General features: G+C 39.8%; 1 protein-coding gene across 3 annotated transcripts in view; it reads left to right on the top strand.

The window, feature by feature from the left end:
* Nucleotides 1-12,503, top strand: part of WDR20 (WD repeat domain 20) — a 54,015-nt gene extending 41,512 nt beyond the window's left edge. For all 3 annotated transcript variants that reach the window (XM_083518588.1, XM_083518589.1, XM_083518590.1), the window contains exon 4: nt 11,686-12,503. In XM_083518588.1, coding sequence (XP_083374714.1) covers nt 11,686-11,739 — 54 coding nt within the window. In that variant the 3' untranslated portion in view covers nt 11,740-12,503. The remainder of the gene's footprint in view (nt 1-11,685) is intronic.
* Nucleotides 12,504-12,937: the final 434 nt, after the last annotated feature.

Raw genomic sequence — 12,937 nt, 5'->3', positions numbered from 1 at the left:
TTGTATAACATGATTCAGACAAATTTAAAAAAAAAAATCAACTAGTGAGGGTAGAATTGTAAGGGCATTCAGGATATCGGATTGGTTGCAGCTTACGTAGCTGTAGCTTTGCATAACATGCATTCTGGGTAAATTGAAGTTGGAACATTTATTCTGACAGGAATCCATAAAGCAGGGTCTGTTCTCACTTTTTTTTTCTTTCCAAAAGTTAGTCTCTTCCTCCTTCGGTGATCATCTCAAGAGCAGTTTTTAGTGTCGCCATTTAAAATTTGAATAAACTTGGTATTAAATATACATTGTAATATTCTGATCTTTAATATCAATCTTCTCCAAATATGTAAGGTCACTTTTTTTAAAAAAGCTTCCTAGTGAATTGTATCCCTTACTCATTTCTACCCCCTAATCACTTTACAGAACGTTTGTGTTAAAGGTATTTTTAATTCATGCATTTTTCATTAAATCCACAGGCTTAAAATGTGGCACTAGTGATGTCTTCTTTCATGTTAAGAAACTGAAATTATCTATTTAATATTTAGTACTTTCTACTGATAAAAATTGTTTTGCCTTCAAATACTCATGGGCAATTTGCAGGCTATGGCCAAGCTCCAAGACTTTTGAGGTGGCTTTTGGGCATGCAATTTGGTTGACTTTAGCTTGCTCTTCTCAGAGGCGGCTCCCCAAAAGCAACCAATAAGGGTTGGGGGGATCCTTTAATTCAGAACCCAACACTGTGTGAGGGGTTAGAGCTGCAAGCAAAGACTTGGGAAGCCCAGTGTGTGCATTGGAATGCACACATGGGTTCTCCTGATCTCTGCCTATGATGGATAAACCAGCAAAAGACCCTAAATGGCAGCTGGTTATCTTCTGGAGATCTTCCTGAAGGTTCCTAAACTTTGTTCCTAAATCTTCCAAAACTTGGGAAGTGTTGTTGAGCGTTTCTGAAGTGCATCTGTTTTACAAAATTAACACTCTTCCAGTAGACATTAATGCCCATTTTGACTGTAAGGATTCACAGCTTCTCTAAAATATGTAATAATTAGATATATTAAGTGAAATCTTATCAAACATGTTCTGGTATGTAATGTCACCTGTATGCCTTATCTTGGATAGACAATCTGGAAAAATATGGCATTGCTTTTCGTGCGGGGGGTGGAAAGCAAATGGTAAAGATAAAGGACAAAACTGTCTATGTTCCCAAGTGCTAAAATCATGGAAATGTGTGTATTTCTGTGCCAGGGGCCAAACAGTTTGGAAGGTAATTTTGCAGATGTGCATTGCTGAGCTATCGTTGGTAGCTATCCAAGCCCCTCTGCTTACTATATTCTAAAGTAACTTAACATTCACCCTTTGGCTACTTGCATTTCTATTAAGTAAAAATTCTGCAAAGAAGTTGTGTTTAATCGGTACAGGTCGTAACTTGCACGCAAATGATTTGGAGCACATTTCAAATATTTCAGAGATAAGTATGCAGTACCAAAAGCTAGGATTTCTCTATTTGGCCAATGCGGAAATCTTTAATTAAAGGTAAGTTTCATGCTGATGTTGTTCACTAGGTCTTTGAAAACTAATATCACACACTGATGTAAATGCCATATTGTTTAGGATGTGTTTATTTAGAATGGGTTTCAAATTATTATTATGCTTTATTTTTGCAGTCGGTGAGCTCACTCAGCTGGCCTAAATTAGCAAGTTAGGTGATATGTTTACATGGCTCTGGCCAAGAAAGTCTTTGTTCCAGAAAGGTGTTAATAAGCACCATTTTTGTTCTATAGGAGAGCACTTACTAAACTTTATACTTATTTAATGAGTCTTCAGAAACACTCATGGTAACATATTTCTTTCCCTTGGGTTATACACTGCATATGTTAGTCTTGCCTATAGTTTAGTTCCGTAGCTTTTAAAGAGTTTAAAGCTGCTACCTTCCCGCGTTGACATTTCTCTCCCAGACTCCTCGAAAACTACTTCCATTGCCCTTTTCCTCTGCTGAATTTGTTTCCCACCCACCTTTTGGCAGAGGATCTCAGTTGGAAAGAAGGGCCACAAACTTCCAGTTTGAGGAGCAAATGGGCCAGAAGACTCAACCAGTTGCGCAGTCTGAAACCTCACTGCTACTGAGCCAACCCTGTCTTTTTCCTTCCTCACCTGTCTGTCTGCCAGGCTGATGCAGTCAGGAAAGCAAATGTTATTTTCTTGAGAAGAACAGGGTTCAAATAGACAGGAGTGGGCAACCTGCGGTATTCGTATTGGGCTCCCTTCAGCCCCAGCCATCATGGCTGATGGTTGAGGATGATGGGAGTTGTAGTCTGACCACACCTGGAAGGCCGCAGGCTAACCCATCCCTGGTACGGACAGTCCCTCCCTAGAATAAACATATTTTGTCTGGCTGATACTTGGCTAGACTTGAGTCTCAGAGACCCATAGGGCAGAGGAAGCCAATGTAGTGCCCTGCATATGTCACTGGACAATATCTGCCCCCACCCCCGCCATAGGGCACAGACAGACTCACTGCTGGGTTGGAGCAAGAAGATCTGCGCTACAAACATTATGACCTCTGTGTAGCATTCGCATCATGTCTTGAGCTTCCTTAACTCCTTTCTCTTTCGAAATGCTACTTAAACACGAGTTCAGATCTAAAGTACCATGTTCAGCAGAAAACGTGGGGCAAGCCCATGTTGCATACCGCGGCAACATTTTAGAAGTGCACTAATTTGTGGGAGAAACTACCTACTTCACAGGAAACAAAACTTCTCAGTAATGACTTTGTAAAAAAATATATATATATATGCTGTACTACTGGGAAAGACAAAACTGCTTATCTATCTCTCGGCCATTTCCTTCCTGATTACATCGTATGGCAGAGATGGCAGGAAAGCTTTTGTATTTCTTTTGCAGTGCTACTGTCACACATGGAGGTGTTGCTTACAGTAGCAGGCTAATCTGCAGCCCTCCAGGTGTTACTGGACTTGCAGCTCTCATCAAGCCCCATGCAGCAGAGCCAAAGGCTGGGGATGATGGGAGCGGCAGTCTAGCAGAACCTCTAGGGCCACCGCATCTTTATCCCTGATCTACAACCCCTTGTAATTTCAGGGGAACTTGCCACTACTTAACCGGGAAACTCCTGGTAAGAGTGGACAACTGCAAATGAATACAGTAGTTGAGTGAAATGGCAGCATATACCCTGGCTGAGAAAATGTGTTACCACTTTGTACAACAAAATGCACATGAAATTTAGAATATTTATTTGAACTATATTGTACAGGGAAAAATCTAGAGTTAAATTATAGAACGTCCTTTAGTTTTCCAATAAACAGGAACTATATAGTACAGCATCATGTTTAAATGAGTTCTATCATTGCTGTTTTAACAGACATTTTGTTTTACTATTTGGGCATGGGAAGACGTCACGTTTACTACTAAATCTTCATTGGCAAAGGGCATTTCATTTGTTAGAGCTGAAGTATAAAGTGCTGTTGGGAAGTACTATCTTATTTCGTTTGATTTAATTTTAAATTCAGGGATGGTTAGGAATTGCTAAATCAGTTCTTGATTTTGAGGTTGCCATGATATAAAATGAAATATACGGAACCATAAACACTGCAAACGGGAGTTGGAATTCCTTGAAATATTGCCATGCAAAGTTCTCGGGATTGGTGTTGGCTTAGTACACCAGGTTAAGAAGCTGCCCAGTTGAGAGTGGGCCAGTTACTTCTGTGAAGCCAGGAAAGAGTAATTGCCTTATTATGTGGGTGTCCAGATTAGGAGGGAAAGATTCTTACTAAAGACTTTTCAGAAATGCTTGATCTTTTGGAACTTAGTTATGTACTTGAAAAGACTGTATATGTCTCCACCTACCACGTTAAAGCTACTAAATTTGCATTTAGAATAACTGCTGGCCTGCTTGTGTTCTTAAAGAAAGAAAACCAGCTAATTTACTGTCACATAACTTGTGTAAAGTTTAAAAGCGAGACTTTTTTCCTGCATTTATGAAATCTGTATACATGAATTTGTTAAGATTGACACGTTAGGTGATACTGTACAAAATTGTAATGATATAGTGGAAAAAAAATCAACAGTAAAATTCATATGTATTTTCTTTATAAACGTCCATCTAATTTCTTGACAACTTGAATAAATTTCATAAGAGCCTTTCTAACATAACAAATTGTTAAACTAAATTGACTGTTGCAATAATAATGAAGCTTTAATAAGTATTGTTATATTTATAATTTTAAAAAATCATGTTTGTTTCATACTGCTTATTTTTTAGCGTTTTATGTCACTGTTTCAGCTGAAGAACCCTACTAAATACTTGACATTACAGAATAATTTACTGGGGTTGTCCTCTGTATACTGACATTAAATAAAAAGTGTGACTGAACTGTAAAATGTAGATAACTGTCAGTAGTGCTTCTCATGCCTGAAGTTCTAATATTGATCGGCCGCAATTAAGACTTCTATGCAGGAAGAAGCATATTCCTGAACAAAAAATGGCCACCGTGAAACTGCTGCCTCTGTAACTGCCATTTTTATAAATGACCAATGTACAACCTCTTATTTCATACAGTTTTCAGATGTTAGCTTTGACTTACTTACTTATATTGATCTGTCATAATTCATGTCCATTTGAATCATACTGGATTGTTAAATGACTTAAATGAGAAAATATGCAGTGGGTGTGGTTAAAATTGGTGTTTCTAGTTTAAATAACAGGGAATTGTGGGAGAAGGTAAGTTGATGATGTAAATCCATTAAACAACCAATGGAATGGAGAATTGATGCCTTTTGGATTCTACAGGAGCTCTTTTGTTTATCAACAATGCACGTTAACGTTTAAGCGCTTTAGGGGCTGCTCACCAGAATGAAGTGCATAAAAGGACAACCCAAGGCTAACTGTAAACACAGATTCATGGAACTCTCAAGTGTTTGTGTATCCGTTTGGGTCATGTAGGCTGCTGATACTGCAGGATGTTGCTGGCAAACTTTAATTCAGATTTGGTTAGACCACTTGGTTCTGTGTTCTCTCCAAAAGCAAGAATTCTTAATTGTATCTGAAGCAGGCATGGTAGTGTCACTAGAAGGTATCTTCTTCCCCAGACTGGTACGTTGAATATAGATTTAAAAATCCATCTCCCAACTTGGTTTCCAAAGCCATACTTCCTAATACTGTTCAGTTACGTTACTTTCTAGTTACCCAATTCCTTTGATTCCTGTCCATTTGCCTCTGTGCACCAAAGTGGCTTTAAACCTAGCAGTGACCCCCCCCCCCAGCTTTATGAAAACACAGAATGAAAAGGGGAGGGGTAGAGCTGTCCTTGCTGAAGAGTTGTATGACCACTACCTTCGGGTACAGAGTCTGTGTCACAGCAAGATCATATTCATTTGAAGCCCAGCGTCTAATCTGACTTTCAGCATATAGCTTTCCCCAGGAAAAGCATTTGAAGTTCTCTGCACTGGCTCTGGTTTAATTTTTGAATGGATCATCCCTAATTTTGGCCACCGGGCAACTTAGCTTCCAAACTTGACGAGAGAGACAAGCTCCTCAGTGGGTACAGCAGTTTCTGCTAAATTAGCAACCGTAACCATATCTTAAGGGACGCGGGTGGCGCTGTGGGTAAAACCTCAGCGCCTAGGACTTGCCGATCGCATGGTCGGCGGTTCAAATCCCCGCGGCGGGGTGCGCTCCCGTCGTTTGGTCCCAGCGCCTGCCAACCTAGCAGTTTGAAAGCACCTCCGGGTGCAAGTAGATAAATAGGGACCACTTACCAGCGGGAAGGTAAACGGCGTTCCGTGTGCTGCGCTGGCTCGCCAGATGCAGCTTGTCACGCTGGCCACGTGACCCGGAAGTGTCTGCGGACAGCGCTGGCTCCCGGCCTATAGAGTGAGATGAGCGCACAACCCTAGAGTCTGGCCCGAACGGGCAGGGGTACCTTTACCTTTACCTTTAACCATATCTTGGTGTGAGATCCTACTTGCAGAGAGTATATACCTTGAACATATGAAGGGTATTGCTCCTTGAAGTTTGCTATATTCAGTATGGTGCGCCCCAGATTTCATTTGGCTCCTACCTCCATCAGCCCAAGCCAGCCTGGCTGATGGTTGGCAATGATGGAATAAGTAGCACAGCAACATCTGGAGGCACCATGTTAGGGACCCCTGGCAATAGACCTTGTAGAAGTGACATGCAATGCACTAGAGCACGGTGCCCCAACTACTGCCAAATGCTTTTTCGTGTCTCATTGATAGAAGCAGAGTATGTTGCAAAAGGGAAAGTGGATATATTTGAGAAGAAGTCTGGAAGAGGAACTTGCATTCCATCAATAAGATTATGCAGTCCTAATTTCTGTAAAGAGATTGGGTGGTGTCCAGTGAAGTCTTCCGACAGAAGTAATACATCAGATGAATGGGAGGCAGGCAAATTTTGGCGATTCTGCCTCCCCCTGCACCCCCTAAATGCGTTTCATAGGGCTCCCCATTGTTAACCAGTCTTGAATGGAATAGCTTATTTTTATTGCGCCTAAAGAGAGCAGCCTTTTTTGTCTGTCAGGTAGCTTTGGCTCTCACTGTCTCAATATTTGTTGCAGTGTGTTATGCAAGGTACCGGTTTCCTCCCTGAGTATTTGCATAGAAGCAATGTTGTTTCAACTTCGTCTGCTTGCCCAAGAAAAATACTTGAATCGTTCTAAGAACCTTTTCCTGTCTTGATGTGCCAAGCATTCGAAAAGAAATATTTTAAATTGATCATAGTTGGATTTCTTTTTGATAGTTTCCTTGTACAACCTTTCTGAAACAGTCAGTTTTCTTTAAAAGCAAACTAGGGAATGATCCTGTCTCCCTTCTGTGGATGGTAGATGAACCCTTTCAAACACCCCAATGTATGTGCAAACAAAAAGGAAAAAATAGAGAGAGCAGCTGGATTCCCTCCTTAGACTTAAGGATGGTACCTTAAGAGATTCAAGATGTATTATGCCCTACTTGTTATATTTGATAGAGAAATAGCTACCTTTTCATTCTATCGAGCAAATGATTACTTGAAAGGGATGCCTACGTAATAACCATGGAAAGTTGGGCCAGTGAAAATTTATTGATTTGCATATGGTGTTTCCTGCTTGGCAGGGGGTTGGACTCGATGGCCCTTGTGGTCTCTTCCAACTCTCTATGATTCTATGATTCTATATAGTAAGCGTGAGACCTGCAAAATACCTGTCTTCAGTTATTCTACAATGTCTCAGCTAAGCTTCTTTTCTTTCCTACGTGTAACTGAGATATGCATGTAATAGATTTTGTTGAAGCTGATCAATGATGGTTTTTGTTTCCTAAGCCCCACAAAGCCAAGATATATTTGATCCCTGATTATATCTGTATACTTGGGGCATACCAGCTCAGATGTCAGCTGCACCCCAAGGCACTAAATATATTTTGATTCTTTCCTGGTTGGGAAATTTAGGGGAGAAATACATATTAAATAGGAATGATCTACACTATAATAAATGAAAGTCTGTTCTTATTTGGATTTAAAGCAAACCTTTCTCCAGAGTCCTGCACTATCCAGAAACAGATGAAACAATACCAAAAATACCCACAAGGGAATAATAGAACACACAGGCTTCAAGTAGTGATCTTTTTCAAACTCTTTACTACTTCTAGCTTTAACAGAAATAGATAATTGGGGATCTTACAGCTATTGCTGGGATCCAGCTTCTTTCAGCCCCAGCCAGCATGGCCAGGGATGTGGGAGTTGTAGCCCATAACATTTGTTGGGTGGTGGTTGTTGTTGCTATTACTATTATTATTTTTTAAAATTATTAAAGGAAGCAAAATGGAGCTACAATAATATTTTAACACCCTAGGGTTCCACAGCTTAAACTGCTGTACTTGGGGAGAAGTGAATGGAGGCCGCACACAGTATTTGAGCTAGTTGGCTAAAAGGCTTGAAAAGTATTGAGTATAAGTAGTTCTTTATACTTAAATGCTCCTTGAACAGGCCTGTGGTGATGGGGACTGACTGATCAATACAAAAGCCCTCTGGGTGTCAAATTAGTCATGTAGTTTTCTGGACCCAGGCCCAAGTGTTTTAGATAATTTTGAAGGACATTTTTATATTGTTAAACAGCTTTGTGCTGACGGGAGTCACCATTTGTTAGCTTGAACAGCTTAGAACTTGGAAAGAGTAAGAGAAGACAATTAGAATATCATTAAAATTTGCCAACCCTTGCTGAACTAGCACTGCTCAAAGACTGCCCAATTTGCCTTTGAACATAGATGTTTCATTCTAAGTTCCTTATGGCTAATGGATCTATTACTGGCAGCTGGCTATAGGAGGAAAAATTAATCCTTAAAGTTGGGCTTAGCAATGGCTGGTATCTAGTCTGCCTGTGTGTACTCCGCAAGCAAAAGTCCATAGCTCAGTTGCAGACTGGGCCTGCTCTAGATATGCTGTTGTCTGATAGAGCATCAAATGCCTCCTTTCAAGGTACATAGTACCCAAGACCAGCCAAGTTATTTTGGCACCTGAGGAAGAAAATCCTTCAAGCACTTCTTTCTGGCAGTAAAAAGAATAAGCCGCAATTTCCTGCTCTTTAATGATACTCAAAATCAGGTACTTCAGGTGGATGCTTCACATCCTCTAATGATCATGCCAGCCCTGGAGAGAGTCCATGGTGTTTGTATACAGAAGATTCTAGATTCACTGGCAAGCACCTGCTGTTAAAGGATTTAAACTGGATTTTAACAAGCAGAACTGGGAAAGAGCTGCTGTTAATCAGAATACTTGGACCAATGGACAACAGTCAGTCATATTTTGTAATTTCCCCCATACTTAACCCATCTTATGCAGAGTTTAGAATATGATGGCCTCTGTTTTCGTTGCTTTATTTTAAAAGGACACACTTCCAGCATTTATAGTTTCATAGATAGTTTTGAATGGGTACATGCCATAGAAGTTCTAAGAAGCCAGAATGCTGGATGAATAAGATCTTGAGGAGTCAAGTTTCAGTGCCCTGAAACCCCTTGCTGTTTCCCATGCCTGGCAGAAGCAGAACGTATTATGCAAATCCAGCAAATAGATGTAATTGCTTCATAATCATACAGGTCGCATAATTCAGCTTCTCTTGGTCCAGAGCTCTTGAGTCAGGCTAGCTGCTCGCAGCCAGCCAATTAGAACTTCCTCGTTGAGAGGCTGTATACTAGTGCTTAAAGAAATTGTTGAGAAAGTTACACACCTCTGACAATTTTTCAAGTCTATGCATGCGGGGGGGGGGGGAGAGCCATTTCCCCATCCAAACACACTTTTGCATTAGGGATATATGTTTGAGTACACTTCCATATCCAAATATAAATGTATTTGCTCTGCACTACATTTTTTCAATGGGATGCATGTGCAATCACACCATAGAAGATCATGGGTCCAGCTGCCTTGGAAATGGGGACATGTTCCCCCTTCTCTCCTCCCCTGCCCCCCCCCCAGCAGTGACAGATGAGAAGAAACGGTGGCTGTGAAGAGCTATGGAAATGTGCAGAAATGAAAACCGGAGGCATGAACCATGGGGACTTTGGTAGTGAAAAGTAACCCTCACCAATTCGGCTGAGAGCACCACTGCCTACATCTGTCTACTAAGTCAAATTTTGTTGTCAAGCTCTGATTATGAACACCTGGGTTAACAGGAAATCACTGATGTTGGATGATATTCATCATTTGGACCTGTGGCCTAACGAAGTAAAGCAATTTGTTTATTAATATTGACATGTATGAGAAACGTAAAGAATATAATGACCATACAGATATCAGCCACAGAACAGACCGTGTTGTTTAGCTACGTTGATTAAGGGTTGTCCATTAGCATTTATTTTGCCTATTGAATCCAACTTTGGGGCCGTCACTCCTATGACATGGCAAGTTTGTGCAGATTGTTTAGATCTGACTTCACATTCGTTGGCTACTTTCTCCTGTCTCTTGTTTCTAGCTAATGCTATATTCTTTATTCAGAGTGGTGTTTTCTTAAAGGCTCCTTTCCCGTTTTTAAATCAGCAGTTTTACACATTTCTCTCTGGGACATAACTTTGGTGTGGGGTATGCTAGACTATGTTGTGCATAACACTATAATATGAAAAGTGTGTGCCTACCGAAACAGTGATTAGGCTCCTGGGCTTAAAATGAAGACACTCTGAATTATACCCTAGTGCACCCGGAGGAGCTATGTCTTTCTTTCTGTGTGCTACCTGAAATGGCATCTTGAATAAACTTGGTTTAGACATTTTTAAGAGATGAAAATATCAGGCCAGGTTCTGGTCTGGGCAGCTTGTGTTCTCCAAAGCAGGGCACTTTTGTCCAACCTGGTTTCAAGAGCAGGGAGTATACTTCTCTTTCATAGCGCTTTCTCAGTATTTGGTTCAGACCCCAAAAGAGCTCCTGTAGATTCCGAAGACTTAATTCTACATTACAATTAATAATAATAATAATAATAATGGTTTGTACCCCGCCCATCTGGTTGATCCAACCTGAATTTCACAATATTCAGGTAAGACAAATACCTGCAAAACCAAGTATTCAAAATGAGGGATTTCCCCCATGCATACTTAAAGTGGAACAATGGTATTTAAGAAACAAAACTAAAAAGACAAGCACCCAAGTTAGGTGTAGATGCCAGTGTCTCTGTTAGGGGAGGGGTGTAATACAGAAATGTTCAGAACCGTATCTCTAAAACCAGCTTTGCTAGCCTTGCTGATCAGTTTCTGATTGGAGAAACGGTTGCTTAGCGAGCTGCAAATTAAATGTGAAATGAACATTTCCCATTGTTTAAAACTCAGTTTTTTAAAAATGCTAATTGGAAACGTGAGAGTTCACTGCAAGCGCAACCACTAGCTGCAGTTGCTTGTGAGTGTTCCATTTGTGGGTTTCATTAGAGGTGAAATGATTTCCTATTAAAGGCAACATTGGTTCTGTTGGCTGGGCAGATCCACAGGCTGGGAAGGGTCCATTATGTCATTTGAAAAAGCAGGGTAATTCCCCCCCCCCCCAACCAGCAGTTCTGCATCCAAGAAACAATAGGCTGCAGCATCTTTCCTTGGCTGAGAGGGGCTCCAGCTTGCACTCTGAAACATCTGGCTGAAGAGCCCCTCATGAATACTTGTGTCTTATGGTTGCAAGGTGCATACAGCAGGGAGAGATACATGTTGATCGTAACCTCCTGGTAAAAGACTTGTGGCACAAATGTGCCCTGCAGCTCACTGACTTTATGTTTTTAATAGGATAGCTTAAGTTTTGTAAGACATGAGCTAAAATCTAATCATACTACGGTCATAATCAAGATTCCTGGGGCCTATTAAAATGAATACATACTATGGTATAAGCGTCTGTGGACTAAAACCCACTCTGTCAAGTTTTATCAGGATACTTCATGTTCATTTTAAAGCAGCAACCATATTCCTTGCTTGCTGGAACATATTACAGCTGCTACACCCCTGGAATTCTAATTATGATCTACATCTTATAAGTTACTTTGAACTAAACTGCTACATAAAGAGCGAAGTCGTTCATGTTAAGACGTTCGAACAATGTGATCTATCACTTTGAAGTCATAATATGCAAATGCCACTGTGCACTGAAAGTCTACAGATATATATAGAACTGTTTAGAAAACTAAATGCTGGGTTCTCATGCTGGATTAATGCAAATTGCTTTGTTTGCAGGGTTTATTGCCATCCCAAAACCAGGCCAATTCTCCAAGTGGAACTGTAGTATAGCCATCACATTTCTGCTAGCAAATCTTTGAACACAGAACAAGAAGTAATGGCAATGGAACCAGGAGCTGCTGTTCAGCCAGGGAGCACCACAAATTCTTAAAGGCAGAGTGTAAACTTGGAGTTATGTGAATCACATAGTGTTTTACAAAAATAATAATGTAATGAATTCTTTTTACAGCTAATATTTAGGCTGATGGCCGAAAGAAGGATTTTGCTAAAAAATACTTCTTTTGGTGTTGCAGTTAAAAATAGTATAACTTTTCCAGTTTCTCTGTAAAACAAAATGTTTGTTAAATCTGAATAAGTTTAATGGTTATATAAATTAGAACTTCATTGTTGGGTTTTTTTGCACTGATTTTTTTTTATCCAGCAATGGTTAGTCTAGAATGCTCTCATGGGAAATGAAAGTCATTACTTTCTGGCTTCATAAATGTAATTCAGGAAGATGGATGCTGCAATCATAGAGGTTCCCCCCTCCCCCCAAAAAAGATTGTTTGCACTTAAATAGCTTAATGCTAGTAGAAAATTACTTTTAAATGGGTGTTTGGACACCCTCTAAAGCTATGTTATGGGGAAAGAGATCCTTTGTATCTATGAAACATTTTATTTTAATAATGTTTTGAGCTACAATCAATCTGTATTATATGTGTAAATAATGTAATTCAGTGATCGGGGGAGAAATGAGTCATTACACTAGTAATTTTCATTTAGGAAAGTGGTATTTCTAATTCAGAAAATACATATTAAACTATCTTGAATATGCAGTTTTGTTTATGTTCTGTTTAAATTAAATCAACTGTGATGTAATATTTTTTGAATGTAATATTGGTGTGGACATGCAGGGCATATTCATTTTGGAAACACTCAGGTTGGATTCACTACCTATTTAACCAAGCTTGCCCTTTGTTATAAGGCATAATAATTCCCCACTATATTCTAAATACTACATCAATTCTTAAAATTAGCCTAATTTTCTAATCAAGGTTAGCCACTTAACAGTAGGACTATCCATTTTTATATATTAGAAATGCAATGTAGCATATTTTAAGGCTAGCATAATTTTAAATGTTGATTTAAAATTCAGTTTAAGAGCAATACAGTGAAATAGGTTGATACAATAGAATAATATACAGTTTATTTTCCAGAAAAAGGCATGTCTTCTGTCAGAGGAGAGATTTGACAGACTACAAAGTCAAAC

The sequence above is a fragment of the Podarcis liolepis genome (assembly GCF_965112155.1).
Source record: "Podarcis liolepis genome assembly, chromosome: 1".
Taxonomy (NCBI): domain Eukaryota; kingdom Metazoa; phylum Chordata; class Lepidosauria; order Squamata; family Lacertidae; genus Podarcis; species Podarcis liolepis.
The sequence above is the reverse complement of the archived record's forward strand: the minus strand, read 5'-3'. Positions and strand labels throughout refer to the sequence as shown.